We start from the raw sequence: 24308 nt of genomic DNA, 5'->3' as shown, positions 1-24308 counted from the left end.
AGACTCCCAAATGGGGAGGGAAGAATTGGTTCAGAGTTTATCTTTTACATACACCTGTAAGGGATTCTTCACATCCCCACTCCCTCCAACCCCCCAGCAAAAGTGCAGCACTGAAGTTGTCAACCTTCCACTTTCAGAGTAGGTAACCCAAGGAGCAGGGGTACAGTGAGAACACCTTACACTGGGTTTTGCTTTTGCAGAGAGCCTCCTGTTTGGAGGGCGGAGGATGATCTGTAGCTACACTGCTCAGCTAACCCCTGGCAAACTGACAGTGAGGTTACCTGAGTGTCATTTTGTCATTGCTGTCAGCACAGCAAACAGAACTGTGGCCTGATGCCAGCTGTACCTGGTGCAGCTTTGTCAACAGCTGCATCACTTACCTGGATGCTGAGAAATGGTGGCTGGGGCTAATGTGAGTAACTGAGAGGTTCTACCACTCTCCAGCACATAGACAGACATCTTTTATTACTAAGGAAAGGAAATGGAGTTTACAATTAATTTTTTAATACAATTAAAGGAGGAACCCCAGGAAAAAACATAATATACAAAACACCCATGGTAAACAGAGCAGCTCACCTGCTACAGTGACACAGATATGAAGCTGAGAAGGTCTCACAGAAACCATTTGTGTGCAATTCACTGAATACAGCATAAGGCAGTAGAAAACATGATCCAGAATGTTAGTGCTTAAGGAAAAACTAACAAAATAACCTGCTCATCAAGCATATACAAACCCCCCGATGCTAGACATACTTGTCAGTGAAATTTTTGGTTTCCTTTAGTTACTGAAAGTGTTACTGGAGTCTGTGGTGATGTAGAAAGGTTTGGTACAGTGCAAAAGACAAACCCTTCTCGGTGAGGCTGCACAATCACTGGTCAGGAGCAGAAGCAGAGCACGGTATAGATAGTGAGAGGGAAAACATGCTGGTACAACTGGCAGAGCTGTGGTGTGGCTGGCAAGGTGGAATTGCAGTGTGGTTATAGGGAAGGATGGTGTTGGAAATGAGCAAAGTTGGAAGTGAATGCCAAAAGAGGGTGGTCAGCCTGCAAGAAGCTGGTGGTTAGTGCTGGAAGGAGCAAGCAGAGGCTGAAAGAACAGGAAACCTGAAGAGTGTGAGACACATCACTCATGCAAGTCCTGCAGTAGGGTCAGGCTGCCTTTTGGAAACACCTGTGTTCTGTTTGCAACCAGAACACACACAAGTGCAATTGTTTCCTTATTCCCCAGCTTATCTCCTTTTCTCTATCAAAAACTTCTCTGTAAGAATGTTCTGAAGTTCCCATTATGCTTGGTACAATGGGAAAGCAGTAAAAAGATGATGGAACAGTGTGACTCTGCAGGAGTAGAAAGGTAGCAGTGTCTTATTTTTTACTTAATCTCAGAGCTCAATATTCTATAAACCACTTTTAATCCTCCTATTTTCTCCAGCAGTTTCTCAATATGTACCAACTAGGAAAAAAGTGAAATGGATGGAATATGTCTTTGCTGTGCCCTAGGAAGATAAGCAGCTCAAGTAACAACACATCCCACAAAGAGGAGGGCATCGTGCTTTCAGATGCTTTGGTATGCCCGGATAACGTGGATAGAACAGTGAGGGAATGGGTACAGCTTGCAGAGCAAAAGGGAAAACATAACAACCAAACTCAGGGCACGGTGGAGCTAGGTCAGCATGCAGAGTTGCTTAGGAAGCTTGTTGGGGGTTGGGGCATTTTCCTCCTTTCCCCTCAAAATGAGAAATATTTTTTTCCTACACAGTAGGCAAGAATGTCACCCTGATCAGATGAGTCCTGTCCAATGTTAGCATCCTGTAGGGAAATTCCTTCTAGTCCTGGCTGGGTAGAGAGAACACTGGCAGAAAGCAGCAATGTTCAGTGCAAAGTAAATATCCTTACGTTGCTGTGAGAGACTCCCAAAAATCTGCAGAGCTTTCCCTAACAAGTATCCCACGGCAGATGTACACACAGAAGCAGACCCATGTTTATGAAGCAAGGCCCGAGTTACATTTGATGACAGCAGATACACACGAGATAACCTCTGACTGACACACAAGTTCCAGTGGGGCTTTACAGGTGTGGGTGGGAAGGAATGCACATGGAAGCTTGGCCATGTGTGTGCACAGGTTGTGTGCCCTCACACAGCAACTGCATGGAGGAGCCGTACCTCAGTGCCTGGGTTGGCAAGGCTGTGCTTCCAGGAGAAAATGGTTATGAGAACTTGTGCCACTGCTGTAGATAAGCAATATTAATCAGCTCTTAGGGGTGCTGTCAGAGTCTATCATTCCCTAAAAAGTCTCGTAGCGCTGCAAATAAGCATGAGGCATACAGACTCACTTCCAAGGTGGCTTTTTGCATGAAATATGTGTCCCATTATTGCGTCTTTAGGAGAGAAGGGATGTGTATCTGTAATGGTCAAGTTCAAATCCAAAGTCCTCCAGCACGAAGAACAGATACTTGTGTGAGGCTGAATAGAAAAGAAGTTTTAGCTGCTCCCAGTCGCAACATGGAGGCACAAACTGACAAGATTACGTGTTGGGATCTGGGGTCTCCCAAAGGGCAGCTCCGTGTTACTGAAGGGGTAGGTGGGCATGGGCTCCCTGCTAGGGCTCTGCAGGCCCCTGATTCTCACAGAGGCAGCATCAAGCCAGAGGTGCCTGAAGTCTTGACCTGGTGTGCCATTGATGCCATTCTTCTGCCCCACTGCAGGAACACGGAGGGTCCTCCCAGTTGGAATCCCAGCGACCCCAATGTAACAAGGCCACCCCACAGCTTCCGTGGCATGGGTGGGGGTTTGCATTCATTCACAGGAGGTTGTGTTGTCAGCTGTGGTGAGCAGAGTTTTCTCCTGCTGGCACCCCCTTGCAGAGAGCCAAAGGGTCCATGCAGCAAGCATTGTTGTACAACAAACAGTGGAGTCTGCAGTGCGGAGTGCACAGCATGAAGAACCTGAGGGACTCAAGGAAAAGATTTCACTGATTTTTTGTTTTCTCCCACCTTAAATGTACCCCAGTAATGCTGCAGAGCCGACGAACAGGTATCACCTGCGAGAGCCCTCCACAAGAGGGCTCTTGTTCCCTAAACTCGGAGCTGTTGTGAGCGGACTGTGCAGTCAGTGAGCTGCAGCCTGGCCCAGCGCTCCCTGCAAAAACCTTGGGAACGGAGTGAGGATGACTAACGAACGTGCTTCCCTGTTTAAGCAGCAGTAGGACACGGCTCGGTGCATCACGAGATGGCAGTCGGCCACTAAGGAAGCACAGTTTCCATCCCAGTCCACACACAGAAGCTGTCCAGGCACTGGAGTCGGGAAACACCAGCCACCTAGAGGAAAATCCTGGCAAACCTCTCTAACAAAAGAGAATGGGTTTGTTCTGTAGGTGAACTCCTGCCACTCCCATCACAAAACTCCCCAAAATTCATTCTAACCAAAGCTTTAGTATCTGTTCCAGACAGGGCCTTCCCCAGAGGAAAACATGAGTGGGTGGTCAGGTTTGGAAATGAGACGAGTGGCCTGAATGAGAGTTTCCCCTCCTTTCCATCTCAAAACTATTAAGCGTTTAGATTTCTGCAGTGCACAACGTGACAAAATCGCAACTTCTAGGACCCCACAGCTGTTGCTCTACGGCATTACCCTGGCAATTCCGCAGGCATTACCCTGGCAATTCCGCATGCTGCGGTGAGAGCGGGAAATGCAGTCACCTGGATAATGATGTGAATATGACCAGTTAGCTGCTAATCTTCCCTTAAGTCTCCTTACTTAAGTGTCTTTTTGGAGGACACAGCCCCAAAAACTGCTGAGCTTTCAAACCAAAGCAAATATAATCCTTTGTAATCATAAAACCGTGGCAAGCCAGACTTCCCCAGCCCATCTTTTGTAACACACCATTTTCAAAAGTAACTCCTTTTAAAATATGAGTGTCTGCTGGGCAAGTTTGAGGGAGGAGACTTTTCCTTCTCCATTCCTCCAGCTGCTGAAGGGAATGGAGGTATCTCAGAAGTGGACTGGCAAGGCTGATCATACTGGGAAAGCTGGAGTTGTTCTTTTGTTCCCCCCTCCCTTACCACCATTCGGTCAATCCTTAATTTCTATCATCAGTGATGCTCCCATGTTGAGGCATCAGATCAGGCACATGGCTCACAGGGAATCAGCCGGAACCTCTAGGGGGTGAAGCCACAAGTGGCACCTGTGGTAGCGATGAGTTACTTAAAAATTAGCCCAACAGGACAGGCACTAAAAGACTGCCCAGTGTTTAGTTGGAAAGCCCATAAAATGAGCACAGGGGCAAATGGCAGGGGATCACTGCAGATCCTGATAGCTGTGGTGTTTTGAGCTAACATTGCACGAGCCTCTAATGGTATTTGAGAAGCTGTTTTGCCAGGATAAGAGTAAAGACAACTACCTGCAAATGCAATCTGGTCATACAGATGATGTTTCAGCTGTCCCTTTATCGCTCAAGCGTGCCTTCATAGAGTCTTTCACACCCTCTTCCACCGAATTCTGGCCCTTACAACAGTGAGAACAAACTGAAAAAAAAGATCCCATGTTAGTATTTAGAATCTCAGAAGACACAAAAATGCTGAATCCAAATGTCTTCTTCAACAAAGTTGAGTATAACTGAGAGAGGGAAGAAAGGAGAAAAGAAATTAAAGAAAATGAGATCCTTTAGGTCTAGTGACTTCCATTCTAACTTGGCAGGATTCACCCCTGCAGTACATCTGAATATGGTCAAAGTCTGATCTGATAGAAAGCTCTGTTACAAATAAATATTATCTATATAGTGTCGTATGGATAAAACAGCTCTCCTTAGCACAGAGCTAGAACCTCAGCCTGGCACAAAAACAGGTTGCTACATGCTGAGGTAAGGTCAGAAGGGGAAATAATGATGGAAGTTACATGCCACTAAATGCAGTTTACCTACTGAGTGAAAGAATGCCGGTGTTAAAACAAACTAACTCTTTCAGTGCTTTAAGAGGAATTCAGATCAAGCAGATCCCTTTAATATCTCACCATCCATGACTGAATTTTAGTAGTTCAAGTTGAATCTTGTGCAATTGCGCTCGCAAAATTATGCAACATGAATCCTAAGTTATTTTTGACTTCTAATCGTGGTGCTTTGTGTTTTCATTCTTAAACTACTGCAAAATAGGCCGTGAGCTCCTCCGAGTAGGCGGTTGTGAACCTCAACAAAGCACCTGATTGTTTTGCTCACCACAACAATCACAAGCATCTGAGAACTCTTACTTCCGTTTTGTTTTGCTCTGCCTTTCTATTCTTCCCTCCCACACTTCAGCTCTTTGAAGCATGGCTTTTCGAGCTCAGAAACCACTCTTAGCAACTCATGACTCAGCTTTCCATAGCCCAGAACAACAGAGGTACTCTCAGACCTATTCTGAGGTGCCACGAGAGCTCTTGAAAGGTGACCTGCAGCAGCACCGGCAGGAAGCACTCTTAGGGCAGATACTTCCCTTCCCAGACAGGTGGCCATGCACAGCAGCACTGAAATGGGACGACTACACAAACCGGAAAGTTGGATGGAAGCTCTGGCTTCAGTTTCTTACGCTTCTTACAGTTTCTTTTACAGTTTCTTCCATGCTTAGTCTGGAAAGTGGCTGAACGAAATAGCACCACCTGACACTTGCAAATCTATTCCCCGTGAATATTATGGAAGTGGGACTAAAAGGGAAATTCCAGTTAATGCAGCCATGTGCCATGCTGTTTGCAGGTGATTGCATTCTACCACATGGGTATGCTTTTTACACTTGCTTTAAAAGCAATTCAGTTCCTATATAAAAGGCTATCTCAGAGTGCTCCAGAATCTTGCTAATTTAATGGCAAGGAACCTTTTAATTTCCAGCCTACATTTGTTGAGAGCCAAATCTTCCGATTCCAGCTCATATTCTCCTATAATTAGAAGTTCATTATACATGCAGCTAACAGCACAGGCTGTGATCAACTGTGATTTTCTTGGTTTCAGCCTGCTTGTTGCTTTCCTGTTGACACAGCCCCAGGGAACAGCAGGGGAGGAGAACTGGCACTGGTGTCATAAGGGCACAGGGGTGACCAAGAGTCACCGCGTCCCAGAAGCTTCCTTTCTTTGTGATGAAATACTAAAAGGAAATTAGCCCAGCTTGACTCAATGGTTCACGTTGAAGGGATGTGGTTGATGAGGAGGGGAAAAGAAAAATAGTAATGAGACCTCCACACCTCTGACTTGGGAGTGAACTTGTCTGAAGTAGAGCTATTAGAAGACATGAGCATGACAAACGTACAGGTGTCTGTAAGTGGACTGAGTCCTTGCTGCCCAGAAAATGACCTTTCCCAAGTGGTCACTTACACCACGGCCAGATGGTGTAAGTGGCCTGAAGATAGGGCCCTCAGTGTGGGATTCTTGTCCCATGACATGGCGTCCCCAGTGACCTGACAGGTCTCAGCTGGGTGTTTTTTATCCTCAGGTGTTTGCAAGGCGTGCTGTCATTCTCCAGGCCTGCTCTGCAAAGCTGCTCACAGGGTGTGGATAAGGCATCTACTGCTGTTGGCTTTCAATCCTACCTGCCTTTATAAATCTATTAAATGTCTGCCCACATCTTCAGGGACTTTCTGGCAAGGTCAGCTTAGACATGATTAGGAGCAACAGCCAACAGATAGGATTTTATTGAAGAAAAAAAAAATACTCCACTGCCAGCTAACCCTGAGATATTTGAAGTCCCCTTTGCCATTGAAAAACTCTTGGAGACTTGTCTGGAGTTACTGAAGACTTCATAGGATGGGACCAGACATTTTACCTGTGCCATTTTTAGCCATACAATCTAACTCTCCTGGTTGGTGTTCTCATAAAAGTAGGACATTGCTATGCTGAAGTCCATCCTGTGGCCCTAACACTATGTATTTTTGTTACTTTGGCTCAGTGACTTTCTGAGAGATTGTCAGGGTGTGGAGAGAGATCCAATTTTGAAACTCTCAGTGCTCAGCCATATCTATCATGATCACCAAGATTCTTGGCATTTTAGAGCATCTTAAAGCATCTTAATACATAAAAAGGAACCTTTGTGAACCTCTTCATCACCCCTGATTGTGGAAATATTTTGATCTGCTGTCAAAACTCCCCACCACCTCTTCACTTTCAAACCTGAACTCGAGTGTTGCCTGAACACAAAATGTAGGAAAATCATGAGCTAGACTTAGATTTTGTGACAGTGGATGCTGAAGAAAAAAAAAAAAAAAAGGAAATGAGAAAAATGAGAAGAAGGTACAGAAATACCTAGTGTGACAGTAAAGTTTCTATTAATGTGTATCCTACATAGACACTCCACCAGCACTAAGAGACACCTTCTTGAAAAAGAAGCTGCACTTACCATGCCTTGGGAGGTATCTTGCTGCCAGGGTGATAGCCAGAATGAAGGTGATAACGATGATAATTGAAGCAGTAATGACATTATAAGGTGGAGGCACAGGAGGAACAAAGCAGTCGTTTGTTTTTTCTGAAACAGGAGAAATAAAACATAAATAAAGGGCCCAATAAGACACCGGCATTTTCATGTAAGGGCAGGTATGTGAATTTCAGTGCTTCTGGCCAAATTCTAACTCAGATATTCAGCCTGAAAATGGACCTACTCAATAAACAAGCAAACAAACCTGGCACCTAAATTTCTTCTATCCACCCACATTTGCTATGGGCTGAAATTTTTAACACATCCATGGAATGTAAAAAGCTGGGTCTTTGTCCAGAATAGGGCTGTGACAGGAAATATTTAAAAACACACAAGCTGTTTCAGGGAAATGACCTAGGCTTGGTGGAAAAGTCTGAGTCCACAGCTAGAAAGCTTCTGTTCTCAGAGGTACTCTGCAGCTTTCCTTACTGTTTTCATCAGATTTATATCTATTTTTTTTCCCCTTTGGATTCACAGGTGAAGGAGAATGATGCATTAAACAGGCTAGAATAGAAATTTTTTTCTGCATGGCAGGAACAGAGTGCTGTGGCAGAGTTCAGTTTCAGTGGGTCTGAAGCCTTTGGCTTTTCACCATTGGAGATGGTGGAAAATCCTATTCTACCACTGGGATTTTAGAGTAGATACCGGGGCCATTCTCGTACAGGACAGGACTTCCTGCATGTCCATAGGTCTCCAGACCTATGTGCACAGACCTTCAGTTCTTCCATCATCTGCATCTGGCACAGGTAAGCATCATTCCACTCCTAAGACTAGGAGCCTGATCTGCTGTTCAGCCCTCCCCTCACACTGTAGGGGTTGCCTTATACATTTACCAGAGGCTCTATTCTGTCTGAAAATCACTGTTCATGAAAGGTTTGTTTGGAGGATCGTTTACACCATACCAAAATGGGAGCGGTTCCACATCCTAAAAGGCAAAAAGTGGGGGCTTTGTGACTGCTGTGGCTGTCACTGTTGACTGCACCCTCCTCTGATCACTGGGTTTTTTTGTTGCTCTCTTTTTCTATGTAGTGAGCTATTCATAACCTTATTCTCCCTTCATTAGGGACATTATGCTCTACATCCAGCAATAGCCAATATTAATAAAGCACTAGTTCCTGGCGTTTGTTCTGAAGCTGAATGGCACCTCTCCCCACAAGCCCCTTTGATTTTAGTGAGATAGATGAATAAGATACCTTGATGAATAAGGTACAATTCCCTAGGAAAAATACTGCTTCTCTATCTTCCCTTGAAGGTGCCCTTACCTCTACAGTAAAAACATCAAACCCAGAGACATTTCAGAATACTTTTTTGGTAACAACATTAAAAAAAACCCTTTTGGTTTTACGAATTTTCTTGCAAGTCCCCTTCTGCTGCAAAACATCTGGAATGTCATGTGCTGCCTTCCCTCGTGCTGTTTCCACTTGTGCCTCAAGCTTTTCAAAGCACAGACTTATCTATTATGCCATCACTTCTAAGCCATGCTCAGTGACGGAATTCTTTTCCTACAAGTTAACCCTACGTTACATTTGAAAGCAGAATTTTGTCTAGACCCCAGCTGACAGTTTCTTTCACCGAAGCAGGGACAAACACGCTTGTTAAATTAGGAAATTCTTTCAAAGTGCAATCTGTGGCTTTTAAAGCACACGCGCTTCTCAAGTCCATTCAAATACCAGGCCTGTGTCACACAGCTGGCAGCAAGGCCATGTTGGTACAGAGGGGCACTGGATGGTGGCAGCCCCAGCCTCTGGGATCCACCAAGTGTCACATTACTGGATCACAGCAGGATCCAGTTCAGCTCTCAGCCCAGCTGCAGTAGAGCAGCATGAAGACAGCTGCCTCTGCTTGTCAGTCACTGTTGTAACTCTCCCTTCCCACCCCGGCTGTCTTCCAGCCTTTAAAATATTTTGGTGTGTAGTTAACAGGCAGGATCATTGGGTGATCCTTGCATGAACACCTGCAGAAAATCTACTGCATTCTCAGAGGCAACTCAGCAGATTAAACAAAATGGTTTTGTTACAAAAAACATTAATAAAACATACTCAGAAGCAAACTGGTGGACTTTGCAAAGCCATTGTATTCAACGGAGCAAGTGATGTTGACATCCTTGGTCACATTGAGCACCAGCTTTCCAGTGACGTTGTATGGGCTGAAGCTGGACTCGGACACCCAGGTGGCATTCCACTCCATGGACATGTTGTCGAGAGCTCCAGAGATCCTGGGCTTGGGGAAACCTCCGTGAGAAGAACATATTATCACCATCTCAGTTGACTCGCAGGAATCAGCGGACACTTCTGCTGTTATGTTGGGCTTGCTGAAGTCAGCTGGAGCAAGAGAGATTTGGTTACCTTTCTGTCAGGCCACAGCGAGGGTGGCAGTCCTCGATCTCCCACGATCAAAGCAAAGACTCCCCCACAGGGCATTCACCATGTCTTCCATGGTTTCTGCTGCCCATGGTCTAGGATACCAAGCAACCAGTCACTAGCGAAAGAAGCTTGCTCAACACTGCGTGGCTGACCAGCGGCAAGCAAGGAGAGACACAGCTTTCCTTCCAGGCCTACTGTCAGTTGAGCAATATGACACTGCCATCCAGTCTGGAAAATCCCTTCAGACATCCCAACCTGATTCCAGCATTTCCCTTTCCTGATCTGCACATAGCTTGATCCCACTTCACCAAAGGGAGCAGAAGTCTGCCACAATTATTACAGCTGGCCTGTTAAGACAGCAAGGGGATTTCTGGCTGGAAAGAAACTGCAGTATTTGTGGACAGGAAAAGAGATCCGTAGTTTTATGTTTTTCATGCAGTTAACTCCTCACCCCTCACAGTTAAAAAAGGGTGCTGGCAGTACACTTCCCTTTTTTCATACCAGTTCCCAGAAAGATCACTAAATTTGTCTCCTTGCACATATGCCCACAATGCCCTCAGACCAGCAGGAAATGGCCAAACCCCAGGAGCTTGTCTTTTTTTTGTTGTTGCCAAATCTCCTTCCAGATGTGGAATGCTCCTTCACTGACTTGTCTGGAAGATTCATGTAACTCTCTGCTGTTAAAGGTATTCAAATGCATGTATATATTTATATATGTCACCAGTACCTCTGTCTTTGGTTGAGATCAACTGCCACAAAAATACCAGTGGAAATGGAAAATGTCAATGGAACATTTTGTGGCCTCTAAGAGAAGATTCGGGTTCATTTTGAGCAAAGGAACTTGGTTTCTTTAATGTAAAAAGCCTCAAAGCTCCATGATGAATTCAACCTTAGGCTATTGAGCTGTGGTGCAGCCAGCCCCACAGAGCCTGGGCCCCACAGGGGGTTGGATTCAGGGCTGGGATGCTGCCATGGCCACACCATTCCTCTTTTGGCTTGAATGCTTGACAGGTACCAAGGGCTGGGTCTTGCTTTGCCCCAAAGACAGCAGGGGCTGCCTCAGGCACCCACCAGCTGTGGTACCTGGGGAGAGCCCCAGGAGGGATCCTTTCACAAGAGGAAGGCAGCAAGGGGAGAAGGTTGAGCTGGTGGTAGGAAAGAAATTTCTATACCTGGGGTAGCTTCAGAAAGGTAAGAAGGGAGGCTGCTGGAATGGAAGCAGTTAACACAACTTTCAGCACTCTTTTCGCCCTCCTGGTGGAAGTCTATCTGCTACAGGATGAATAAGCTTGGAAGAGTGTCCTTTACCCCCAGAAGCTGGCACGGGAGAGCCTCAGGTGTCAGGAGGCAATGCACCTACCTGTGACAAAGAGGACGACGGACTCGTCACACACGACAACGGAGTTGCGCTGAACTACACACTGGTAAGAGCCATTGTCCAGGATCTCCATGGGGGAGATCCACAGGGTGAGGTTCCAGGGGTCCATCTCTGTCCGGTTCTGGTACCGCTTGTGATTGGAGATCATATTCCCCTCTGAGTAGGCCAGCACCACGTCCGTAATGTTCTTCTGCCAGTAGACCCGGTACTTGTGTAGGCTTTCTGAGATGGGGATTTCATGACAACATGGCAGGCTGACCTTTTCCCCCACTTTGCTTTTGACTACTTTCTTCTCCAGTGCTTGGCCTGCAGGTGAGGGATAAACAGAAGTCAGGGAGTCAGTGGTACAGCCTTGTGCCAGGTCTTTTGCCTAAAGCTCACCCCTTTTGGCTCTGACTGCTCACATCCCTCATCACCCACCGAGCTGTTTTACAGCTTCAGCTCTGCACTGAGGGGAGCCCTCCCTGGGCATTGCCTTGAACATCGTGCCCCACTCCTACTCAGGATCACGGCCCAGCGGGCACACAAGGATTGCTGCATGGATTGCTGAAGGCAAAGGCAGGAGAGCTGCTTGTCTGAACAGAAATTTTGCTGGCCCCTATAAAAACAGGGATAGAAACACACATCCACAAACTGCTATCTCTTCTGTTCTCCCTTTTCAGAGCCCAGTGTTTGGAAAATCTGTGTCATTCCCTGGTGGGTTCCCTGCATACCTAACAGGGCCACAGTGGACTTTTTGTTCAGGGGGGCTGGGGGATTTTTGGAAGTTACTTTTAGTAAAAGAAAAAAAAAAAAACAACAAAACTTTAAAGATCCCAGAAACTAGAATCAACCCTACAATGATGAACAAAGGTCGCAGCCACACTATCATCAGCCTTCCAGCATTAGCAAATGAACAGCTTTGCCTAGTTTAGCTAGTACAAATTTATCTTTGTGAAAGCCCATGGGCCTGCCTTGGGATGACTTGGAACCCAGCACAGGTGTTCCCTGACTCCTGGCCAGTGACTGTGCCAGTCCCATACCTGGAGTACAGCCATGTGCCAACAACAATAAGCTGAGACCCTTGCAGGGTGAAATTAGGTACAAGTTTGACCATGTGAGCAGTAATTCCCCTTCTAAGCACCCTGCTCCCACAATCAGCCTTGCTTTCCCACTCCTTCCTCTTTCCAGTGGGTAAAGGTTCACAGGGCCTGACATCTGAGGGAGCAGCTTAGCAAGGAGCTCCTGCTGCTGCTGAAAGGTGACCCAACATGAACACACAGCCCTGTGCTGCACCACAGGGCAGATGGCTGGGCTTTCACCTGAGTTAGTGCAAGCCTGGGGATGATGTGCACCCAGCTTTGTTAGTCCAGAAGATCAGGTTGCTTTCTGTCTGTCCTGCTTGCCTCAGCCTCGCTGCCTCAGCACTCATCTCCAGTGGTGGAAGTGGGATATGAATCTGTTACACGCCACTGACTGAGAGCAGAAAAACAAGGAAATTGTGGGGAAACACGAAAGGTGGAAAGGATTTTAGGTGTGAGAAATAAGAGCAGGCTTCAGAAAATAAAGCAAAAGGATTTAGGATTCACCTTTGTCTATGAAAACTAGAAGAAGATACAGTTATGCAGCACCAAGGACATTAAAACAATGGGTAGGGTTTATAGGTTTGGCCTAGATAGATTTTGGAGTTGCAAAAAAATATGCTTATCTTAGCAAGATAGATAAGTTTAAGCCTTATAATGGGATACTGTATATTGTTACGTCAAGGCATAACAAGTCAGTATTGTATTCAACAGCTGTACGTGCGCTGTTATGAATAGGTTAAGACAGCTGTCTGTAACTTTTAGAAGCATGCTGATTGGATAAGAAGCTTTTGTCTTTGTCTTCATGGACAAATGGGACAGGGAGCTCCAGGAGCCTTTTATTATTTTATTCTGTTATCAGTCTCACACACCGAGTGGAGACAGAGTTGGTACAAAGCTCATGCTGCCAAGGACATCCAACAACTTCCTGATTGCAAAGCATTTTTAAAAGCTTCTTATCCAATCAGCATGCTTCTAAAAGTTACAGACAGCTGTCTTAACCTATTCATAACAGCGCACGTACAGCTGTTGAATACAATACTGACTTGTTATGCCTTGACATAACAATATACAGTATCCCATTATAAGGCTTAAACTTATCTATCTTGCTAAGATAAGCATATTTTTTTGCAACTCCAAAATCTATCTAGGCCAAACCTATAAACTAACCATTGTTTTAATGTCCTTGGTGCTGCATAAACTGTATCTTCTTCTAGTTTTCATAGACAAAGGTAAATCCTTTTGCTTTATTTTCTGAAGCCTGCTCTTATTTCTCACACCTAAAATCCTTTCCACCTTTCGTGTTTCCCCACAGAAATAGCTGTCTTCAGGACAGAAAAGATTCAGATTCCCTCTTCTTTCCCTGCAGAACACATCTCAGTAAACATACCTGAGAGAGGAAGCAGGAGAGTCCTGACAGGTGGTGTGTCACTGATGGGGACAACACAGCATCACCCATCGGTGCAGGGGAGAGCCAACATGCAAAGCCTCTGCCTGAAATGTGAGCTGAGCAACGCACAAAGCTGAGCCTAAGAACTGCCACCCCCCCAGCGAAGTCTGGCTGATGCCGTCTGCCTCGTGATAGTCGCAGCCTAACTGCAGCCACGCTATCCAGAGGCAGAGTGCAGCACTCAGGCTGCGACATTCCCATTCAGCCGGTGTCCAAGGCAGCCACAAGCTGGTTACCTGCCAGGCCTCATTTGCTTAGCAGCGACTCACAGACCCTGGGGTGACTCACAGACCCTGGGGCCGCTGTCACAGCACGACCCCTGTGGCACAGCCCGGTGACTCGCTCACAATCCTACAGCTGCCAGTGCTGGAGGGAGACAAGCAGAGGCTCAGCCAGCGCCCCGCCACAGCTGGATCTTGGGGCTGCTTGCTGGAGTAAAGCCCAGACACAAAGCCTGGGACAGAACATTTAACAGACATGTAGATGTGGCACTTAGGGACATGGTTTGTTGGTGGACTTGGCAGGGCTGAGTTAAAGGTTGGACTCAATGATCATAAAGGTCTTTTCCAACCTAAACAATTCTGTGATTCTGTGAAATAAATTTCACTCCCCTCCCCTGCTGCACACCCACCCCTGTCCCACTTACACACTACATTAAATCTGTAGGAAACACACCAAAAAATACCGTGGAGGTCCTGGTGACACTACGGAATGTTTTAATATTAATTAAGTAAAATAGAATATGTCATTAAAAGAGCAACTTCTTATTTAACTGGTTTCCCTCCACTCAGACACTCCACTGGTCTTCCAAAGGGAAAGTTTCAATTTTTTCCCTCCACTACCTGTACTTCCCCTTCTAATGCATTGCAGATCCTGAGAAACCAAACTGGGGCAGACCAGGAGCTGCTCAGCACACTGACCCCTGTCAGCCATCAACTGGTAGCAAAATGAGAGAAAAACGAATTCTTCCACACAGGAGAAAAACTGCCTTGTCTTGCCAACCTTTGGCAGCCTGAAATTCAGGGATTTCTTGACATCAGCTTTTTAAATGCTACTGCTAGACCTACCCTGCAGGAAGAGTTCTTGCCCTTTAAGGAATGCCCTTTTAGGAATGCACATATATTTTTGGCTTTCACAACATCCTCTGGCAACTTGTGCAGTCTGATTACCTGCTGTGTGAGAAAGCATTTCCTTCTGTTCACCTTAAAAGCAGCCCACTTCAGGCTGTGATTTTTGAAGTTCTTTCTCCTGCACCTCTGTGTGCATTTGTATATATGTGTGTTTTTATCTTTGACCACATCTTTGCTTCCTCTCACAGTGCAGCTCTTACTATTGTTGGAGAGACTCAGAAGAGCAGCCAGACAAACATCCAGTCAAACTTTGGGATTGATAAAGACCATTTTCTATTTTCCTTTGCAGCAATAGAGGAAGAGTAGGCGTACAGTAAATGTCAGGGTGACATCACATCATGAGTTACATGAGGTTCTCCCTACTTGCCCCTCAGAGTCTCCTTTGCAACCAAAAGAAGAACAAAAACCTTCTCAGGAGTACATGTGCAGGGGCTGGAAACTCCTGCTGATGTCATGTCTACCCTTAAAAGGCTCTGCACCCTTGAAACTGCAACCCGAATGCTGCAAGCCTGAAGGAACCAAAGTCCATGAAGAGTCATTCAGCCCTACAAAAGTCCCCTTTCACTTTAGAGGCGAACTGCAAAGCAAAAATGAAAACCCAGTTCTGTGCCATCTCTGTGCTGAATGCTCTCTGCAGCCAGGCTGTGGGGAAGGTATTCAACATGGAAATAATCTTTAATGACTTTTCTAGAAAAAGATCCCTCCTCTTCCTACCCCTCTGAAGCCCACCCACTCTCTTGCTGCGCACACACATCACTCTGCCACTGGAAGCCCATGGCATGTGGCAATGCTGAACTGCTGGAAGGGCTGACTTTCTCTTCCCTGGGCAGAAAAGCTTGCTTCATTCAAACCATGCCTGTGCTGCAGATTCCCCATACAGGGCTAACTGGAACAGAAAGGTGAGTATAGAGGAGAACTGTTTTTGCTCCAAGAGTCAGGAGAGCTGTTGAGCCTGTATCCCTGTTTCCTGCACTCTTTGCCCAAGCCTTGACTCAGAAATTCCCCAGCCACAGAGAGCTTTGTTATCCTGACCGCACATGCGGTCAGACAGCACATGAGAGCAGATTTCCTCTGGCACTGAAGTCTTGCAGAGACATTTGACAATAAAAGGCAGCTAAAGACCCAGCAATGCTCTGGAGAAGCAGCATCAAACTGTTGGAAACCTCCTGATAAATCCTGGTGAACAGAAGTTCCAAAGCCATTCTCTTTCCCCTGTGTTCCCCATTTCTCTGCCCTTCTGAGCCTTGCTTTGCTTTTTTTCCTTCTGGTTCCCTATTTATCTTTGCAACAGCAGCTGGTATCTCTACTCATCAATTAATGACATCACTGACTCTGCCTAGGACTATGCACCTGGGATTCCTACTCTGCAGGTAATTCTGCAGCTCAGACCTCTCTGTGAATAGCACACACCCCAAATTCGCATGATTTATCCTTTGGGGGCAATGCAGTATTTTACAGGGATTTCCAAGCAAAACAGACCATCAGAAAAATCAAGACATTTTGAAAAGCTGAATCTTTAAAAGACAAGACACTCCTCCTTGATCTTTTCTTTATAACAGGTGATTTTACCAATGAGGAATGAGATTCTCCCCAGGCTTTCCATGGAGTCAAAATTCAGCAGACATCCTGTGCTACATGGGAATACATGACATGCTTTGTATTTAAATCAGTGACTCCTGTGAATACACTGATGACAGAAAGATTCTGTTAGATGCCCAGATAACCTCTGTGTGGAGACATTGGTTCAGAAGAACATAAAACCTCTGCCTTTCTCTGTGTTTCGCTGTAAGACCCTGTGCACTAAGAAAGATGGCATGAAAGAGAGAAAAGTGGGTGCTATAAGGCCCTGCTGGCTGTTGTTTTCACAGAGTCTGTGATTGCAGATTGTTATAAATAAAGTGCCGTGGAATAAAATCTATTTCTTTATTAAATTTAATTTGGCTGAATTTCTTTACTTCAAGATTAACCCAGGCCTGACAAGCCTCTGAGGCTCCTTTTTCACAGACTCCCCTCCAGCAAGTTCAGGCATGCAGAGAGGTCTTGGCAGACCTAAAAAGGAGGAGTGGCCCTTTCCCCTTACGCAACCCCAAGCTCAACCTTAGATCTCAAACCATGGGCCTGCTGCTCCTCTAGGCTTCGTTGGGAAAGCAAAGCAGCCGCAGACCCAGATGTTTTGTGCAGGCCAAGTTCCCTTCTTCATCCCAAATGTGGTTAGAGAGGGGAGCAGAAAAGAAGGTGTCCCAAATAAAACCAGCAATGCACTTCATTCAGCAGTGATTCCACTCAGTTCCCTGTGACAGGATTAATCCTAGTGTATGATGGTGTCAGGGCAGGTCTGAGGTAGGGAAATGGTCTGAACAGGTTTCTCTAAAAGTTCATCCCTGCTTGCTTCTGTGCTGTAACCTCGGGGTGCCCAGCTTGGGGCAGCATAGCAAGGGCATGGCACCCCTTACATGGTTTTAAGTGCTACCCATCTTCATGCTGCCACATCCCTCCTAAACAAAAGTCACCTTGGTTTGCCCAGCTCTATACTGTTGATTTGGCAATTATTATAACACTCCCAGGGTGTTTTGGTGTCCCACTCCATCAGCAGCCTTCATTCCATTTTAATGCTGATTTATTTTGTGTGTGTTTGCACATGTTCACCTTTAGTGAAGAAATCCTTGAAGCCATGAAGTGGCTGTGAAAACCACCGTGCAGAGCACGATCTGCAATTAGCATCTGAGAAGACAAACGGGAATCTGAAATACTTTGGTAGATGGGCTCGCTGCAGCGCTGGGGCAGCTCCAACTAGCTGGCACCTCTTGCTCCAGATCAAGTTTCGATACTTGTGGAGATAAGGATCTCCTGCTTTCTGAGTCACCCTGGGACAAGTCCGCTGCCCGGGTTATGTTCAGTCTGCTGAGTTTGTTACATGAGTTAAATCGCAACTCTGCAAAAGTCACCTGCAATTTTCTCATCTTGGCACCAGGCAGGAGGTCAGATCCAAGCAAGGAGCTGGATATGGAACCAGAGGTATTTGTGGATGGGGACTAGATCGTGTTTAAATCTTTTCCCCCGCTGCAGAGTGCTCCACATGGGAGCTGCTCAGGGAGGAGAGGATGGAGACCTCCCTTATCTCCCGTGCTGCAAACCAGCAGGGACATACAGCCGTGGGGACAGAAGGACGTCTTTGACTTGGAGAAAGGAGCAAAAGGAAGAGTCCTTCTGAACCTTCCCCCTTTCTCCATTCCCAGCCTGTGGAATGTGACTCTGCTAGAATAAAAAAAGGGGGAGGGAAGACTAAATCTGGATGTCCGGAGAAGATTTGCATATTTTAGTTCCTTTAGAGATTAAATTCCTGTATCTTGCTCAGCACTCTTTCGATTTCCCAGTTTGGGGGCAGAAACTAGATGTGGCATTTGTGTAAGATGGGCTTGTGGGGGAGATTTGTCACAAAGTCAGACAAAAATAAATTTGTTAATTTTTTCCCCTGCAGACTCTGTCTCTTGCTGACAGGCTCACTTTGTACTTCCTCTATATTTATCTCCCAGCTGAAGATGTTCTCAGATAATTTTCCTAATTCGTCCAATACCACTGCCATGCATGCTGCTGTCCTCACAGCACAGTTTCTGAAATTGAGGTCCTCCCCACTGCTTAAGGCTGTAGTTTTCTTCAGTGCTTACTAAATCTCTGTCCCACATGCTCCCCAAGCAGCCAGCCCTCTCTTGAGACTGATAAAAGGTGAAAGTGCCCAGTAATTAGGAAAACCAAGCATGATACCTCTCACATAAGCCCACTTCAAAGTCGAAAAATTACAAATTTATATATATATATATATATATATTATTTTTTGCTGCTGAAGTTCTTGCCCACAGCCATAGCAACACTCACCAGCGCAGCTAACAGCGCTGCAGGGCTGCCAGCCATTACCTTGTTAGAAAAACTGGTCTGTGCTCAGGCACCGACTCACGGATGCTCTGCAGACAGCCCTGACAGTCACCCCGCAGCTGGAGGACTGGCTGGAGGAGAGATTACACAGCCCCAGATACAAGCGCAGTGGAGAATGGCAATTAACTGGAGGACACTCAGGAAACGAGACCGGAGCAGTCCGGAGGGGTCTGTAAGCTACAGAAGCTGTGGAGGGAGTGAAATGAGAGGCTCGGGCAGGTGCTGCTGGAGGCACCATCCGGGAGGATTGAGGGCAGGGCGGCGCAGGGAAGGGGCTCTCTCTGCTTTTAGGAACCAGTGTCTGACAGCGTGCTCTGTTCTCTCTGAAGCACTTCCCCCGGCACAGGGATCAAATCCTTGTCTGCAGGGCATTTAAAACGGCACCAGAGGGTAGCTGCTAAGCCGAGAGCAGCGGTGTGCAGAGAGACTTCCTTCAATCCTCTTTTCTAACTTTTTTTATGTGATATGGAGGAAATTGGAGCTCGCCAAAAAGGTGGATGTCCTTTGAGTGCAGGATAGGTAGAAATGTCACCATTAGCCATCACTCAGCACTTTCTTTTCAGTCAGAGAGTCCCCTGGGACCAATGATATTTTAAAAGCATAACAGCGAAAAAGCAGAAGCAAAGCCTGTGGCACTTCCGAGTTGGGAAAGATTTACGTATTCTCAAATGAACTCCCGAGACTCCCAGTGGTGATGCCCCTCCAAAGGGATAGAATAGCTACAATTAAACATAAAGTTAATCTATTTTAAAACAAAACTGACCTCCTTCTGCCAAGTGAACAGACTTCACTGCGTCCAGCACACCTGCCTTGCCACCCTAGGAAAGATACCACATCCACAAGTGCACAGCATTTATACTGGGAAACACATGTTTAAAAGGAAGGAGAAGCCTTCAGCCTGGAGAAGAGAAGGTAGCAGGGAGACCTTAGAGCAGCCTTCCAGTGCTTAAAATGAGCCTGAAGGAAGGCTGGAGAGGGACTTTTCACAAGGGCATGTAGCAATAGGACAAGGGAGAATGGCCTCAAGCTCAAGGAGGGAAGGTTTAGATCAGATATTAGGAAGAAAATTATTTACTGTGAGGGGGGTGAGGTGCTGGCACAGGTTGCCCAAAGAAGTTGTGGATGTCGCAGCCCTGAAGGTGTTCAAGGCCAGTTGGGATAGGTCTCTGAGCAACCTGGTCTAGTGAAAGTGTCCATGGCAGGAAGGTTAGAACAAAATGACCTTTAAGATCCCTTCCAACACAAACTCTATACTTCTATGAGAATTTCTCTGACTGTGGAAATTCTCCCCCAGCCTGGGATGCAGCCAGACAACAAATTCACTGATCTCATGCCTCCCCCACAGAAGTAGAGTGGATCTAGCTCCCCTTTCCCTTCCAATCCCCCTTGCAGGGCTCTCCAGAGCCTGGTTCAATACACCAGCCTAAAAAAAAAGAAAAAAAGGAAACTTCCTGCTAAGCTGGAAGGTGAAGTAGATCATCCAAGGATCAGACATGTGCAAAGAAGAGAAGGATAACATAGCCAGAGAGGAGCAGGATTGCATCTTTTGGTGGCAATGACCTGTTTGTACCCCTCAACTGTGATGCCTGCCTGCATCCGTCCCGCTCCGGGGTGCACGGCATCGGTGTAAAAACAAACTGGCTCTGACAAAACTAACTCACCACAAGAGAGGCAGAGGGATAACATCAGTCATTTATGTCAGATTAATTACCCCCATTAAACCACACTTGGAACTCAGAATTAAGCGATGAGCAGGAAAGGTGTGAGGGCATAATTTCTGCTGGTTATCTACCCCAACTAGTAAAAGCATCCACCCTGAACATTGCATGCTTAAATGCATGAATGCCCAACGTGCACACTGCAAAAAGGATACAAATGTCTCAGTGATCCAAGAAATGCAAAAAAAGCTGTTGCTGTCAGAGCAACACGAAGTCACTGGAGCTATCTGGGTTCATTGTGATCTAACTGGAAAAAGGAAATGATGTGAGTGAAAGGAACATTTGACCCACAGCCTTAACAAACTTGGCAATTAGGCTTTTAACTGTATTTTGTGTGTAAAAATGTAGCTTGTCTAAGTTTAATTTTCTGTGAGTTTTTTTCCTCAAGAATTCTTTCATTTAAAAAACACACAACAGAAGAAATAAAAGAGTCTATAAGAAAAAGCAGTAGGCTTTAGCTGGTTTTCTGTTTCTCCAGACAAGCTCTTACAGCAGGTTTCACTCTGGATAGACTGACAGACAGAAAAAAAGGAGTTCCTTAGTTCCGCTGCCCTTGCTTTTAAATAAAGACTTTTTTTCCCTGGCATGTCTGGAACAGAAGGAGACAGAAACTCATCTGAAAAAAGAGATTAAAACAACAGCTGAAGGCACTAAGAGGAATAAGTCAGAAACTGAATTTGCATCCAGTGATCGAGTGGGCAAATCCGGTATGTAAAGAAAAATTTCTGCCATCTCCGCCATGAAATCTGCCCCAGCACAACCCGTACCAGAGCTGGCACAGAAATTAGACACCAAGCACCTAAAGTTCACTGCTAGACACTTCAATATTTAGGGGTGGCCACAAAACAGGGAATCTTTCTCAGCCCTTGTTGTCCCTTTCTGAAACCCAGTTCTGAGCTCTTTGCTGGGAGTAACACTAGGGAAGGGGATTCCCAGAGTGAGTTACTTGTGAGCCAGTGCTTGCTCACAGAAATGGATATTCCCCCTCCCTTCCCAACTCTCCAGTAACTTAGAAAAGCTGTAGGGAATTTTCCTCAAAACGTCCCAGAAAATTTCACCCCTGGGAAGAAACCAAGAGCTAAGTGGTCCCCAGCTGGAAGAAAAGACTCCAGGGAAATTTAAAAATACTCCATGGACACAAAGCCAGGCTTGCCAGGTCCCTGCAGTCAGTGTCTATGCTTTGTTTGCACACAGGGCAGGGAAAGGTCACACTGAGGGACTTCAAGCTATATTTTTCTAGTATAACAAGCCGGGACTGAGAACATCCTACAGTTTGTAGGTAGGTGTGAAGGTGCAATGGCAGGACAAAACCAAGCCCACAGGGATACCAGCAGTGCATTCAGATCATAAATAAAAAACATGGTTGTTGTGTAACCAAGGTTCTTCTGCCACTTTGTGCTGAGATAACAGGGTGTTGTTTGTGGACATCAGTGTCTCCAGCAGCAGATGACATCCCAGAAGCAGCTCTAAATTACACTGGCATTTCAGTGGGGCACCTCAGGTGAACGTCAGAGTAACAAAATTCAATTCAAAGGAAAATAAATGGATCTACGTAGCTTGCACATAGATGAATTTCCTATGAAATACAACCTTCAAACCATCCCTTTTAATTAAGTTCCCCATTAATGCCTTCCACTACTATGATGTGAAAATTCAGCCGGACATTCCCTCTGTTACTATTTCACTCACATGGGCTTTACAGAGGGCACCTGTTTCCATCCTAGAATGTTACCTGACTTTTTGGAGTGCTACATCAGTGAGGTGTGCCAGCATCAGGACACCTGGGCTAACCCAAGGACAGCCAGCCCTGACTGTGCCTTGATGTGGTCATGAGCAGTCCCACGTGGGGTCGACCCTGTAAAGGCCAGCTGTGGTGACTCGCTCAGTACTGTGTGGGAGGTCACTGACAGGGGGATGGCAGACACCCAGGGCTCCATTATTTTGCCACAACTAGGTCAGAACTCAGTCCTAGTGGTCCCTGTGGGCAGCCTTGAGAAGACATCACCCAAGAGCACCAGTAAAGCTTTTAAAATGCAGTCCTTTGTGGGTACTGCACCACGTATGTTCAAGGAGCTCTAATGTAGGAATGCTGATCTTCAGAGAGAAATGGCTCAGAGTGTGTGTGAGTGCACACAGAGAGAGAAATAAGTGCATCAGCTGTCCTGCTCTTATCAGTCTGCCAAGCCCCTGCTTCTGAGGCACTGGGACTTTCACAAACATTTTGCATGAGAAGCATCCAAAAATTATGCCCCAAAAGTACAAATATAGGAACACTTAGTTTTCTATTACCAAGCTCCTATTTCTAGTAGTGGATATTAGCATGCATCAAACTATACATCCAGCTATACATCCTTTAGCCAAGGAACCAGAATCCTTTTCACAGAAATTGCATGACTGGCGAGTTACCATATGCTCGTAATTACACTATTAACATACCACAAGCTCTTAAAGTACTGAGAGAGAAACAGTTCTGCTCATGATAGATTGTTTGCCTGATGCAAATACAGGCAAATTACATCTGTGCTTGACAAATGCTTCGCAAGCACAGAGGGAGGGGAAGGACTGAAGGGAAGAGGAAGAGCAGAAATCCCAGAGCGACATTTGAGGTTGTTGCTTTCTTTACAAGTGAGCTCTGCGATTAATTCCCTCCTAAATTCTCCAAGTTTTGTTTTAAAATTCTGAGACTGAAACTCAAAATGAAACTCGGCATCAAATATCTCCCAGTTTCACAACAGCAGCATGAAAAGCTCCTAATTTTGCATAACTTGATTTTTAACGAAAGCCTCAGTTCAGCCCAGGTTTGCTCTAGAGTATCATTAGCTGCAATGAAGCACTAAAATTGACAATAAGCACAACTTATTTTGCATCCACAACCAACTCCAGCTCAGAAGTGAATTTTGTGTGGTTTCCAGGTTAACACTTCACACATCTGAGAAGATGTAAGCCTCATCTCAAGCCTCTTGAGGTGAGGAGCGATCTGTGTGAGCTTTGTGGCAAGTCCTCGGAAAAGGACAGGGGACAGCCCAGGCAGGACTTCAACAGGGATTTGTGTTGGTGGAGAAAGAACCCACTCTGCTCTGTGCTGAGCTGCCCAGGAGGTGCAGAGCACTCCAAGCTACCACCTTTCCCTGTCTTTCCCACCATGCACCCACTTCTAACCATCCAAAAAGCTGCAGAAGCTGCAGAAACCCCCGCCGCTGAAACCGAAGCCCAAGGGGCTGCGCCACATGCTCCCCACAGACATCAGCTGACCAAAAACACCCTCATTTCTCTCCCCCTGGCTGGGATGGGAGATCACCATGCCCCTCTGGGAGCCAGCAGCCTGGTGCAATGGGCCTGGAACACTGAGAGCTCAGGGCTCCCCAGTGCAGTGCCAGCCACCCCAAACCCTGACCTGGGCTCAGCCCTGGCAGGAGGCACCAGGTGGGTCCTGAGGGCCACCACCCCTGCTGACCATCACATGGGTGCTGCTGCTGGGACCCAATCCCTTCCCACGGCCACACTCCAGGCAGTCCTGCTTACCTATCCCAAGGCAGAGCAGCACGAAGAGCCCGAGCCTCAGCCACGTCCTCAACGCCGGCGCCGGTGGGGAGACGGGCAGGCACATCATCTTCCTGTAGCTCCTGGCTGGGAGGAGAGGGGAATATGGTTAGGGGAACGGTGCCTGAGGAGTCACAGCACCCTGCTCCGTGCCCCTCTCCTTCCTGCCTGCTGCCACCACCAAAAATCCCGAGCACAAGGCCAGCCTGCCCCGCTTCCTCCCCTGGTACCTGCCGTTTCCCTGGTCGAGCGGCACCGAGGCCACCCCTGAGGCAAGGGACGAGGCAGGGGGCTCAGTGCCAGGCCATGGGTGCCT

General features: G+C 46.5%; 1 protein-coding gene across 3 annotated transcripts; it reads right to left on the bottom strand.

Annotated features, from left to right (window-relative positions):
• Nucleotides 1-437: 437 nt before the first annotated feature.
• Nucleotides 438-24308, bottom strand: LOC104689398 (T-lymphocyte activation antigen CD80). Of its 3 annotated transcripts, none has more exons than XM_019285966.3 (7): nt 24223-24308; nt 23975-24079; nt 11146-11469; nt 9462-9743; nt 7348-7473; nt 4392-4518; nt 438-2943 (listed from the first exon to the last, which is right to left on the bottom strand). In XM_019285966.3, the coding sequence occupies exons 2-6, from the start codon at nt 24060-24062 to the stop codon at nt 4412-4414; spliced, it is 927 nt and encodes a 308-aa protein (XP_019141511.1). In that variant the 5' UTR covers nt 24063-24079; nt 24223-24308; the 3' UTR covers nt 438-2943; nt 4392-4411. The 3 variants fall into 3 exon arrangements, with proteins under 3 accessions (XP_019141511.1, XP_019141512.1, XP_019141510.1); XM_019285967.3 differs by having other exon boundaries at nt 438-2951; nt 4395-4518; XM_019285965.3 differs by having other exon boundaries at nt 4395-4518.

Source organism: Corvus cornix, chromosome 1 (assembly GCF_000738735.6).
Source record: "Corvus cornix cornix isolate S_Up_H32 chromosome 1, ASM73873v5, whole genome shotgun sequence".
Lineage (NCBI taxonomy): Eukaryota > Metazoa > Chordata > Aves > Passeriformes > Corvidae > Corvus > Corvus cornix.
Note: the sequence above shows the minus strand (reverse complement) of the source record. Positions and strands in the feature narration are given on the sequence as shown.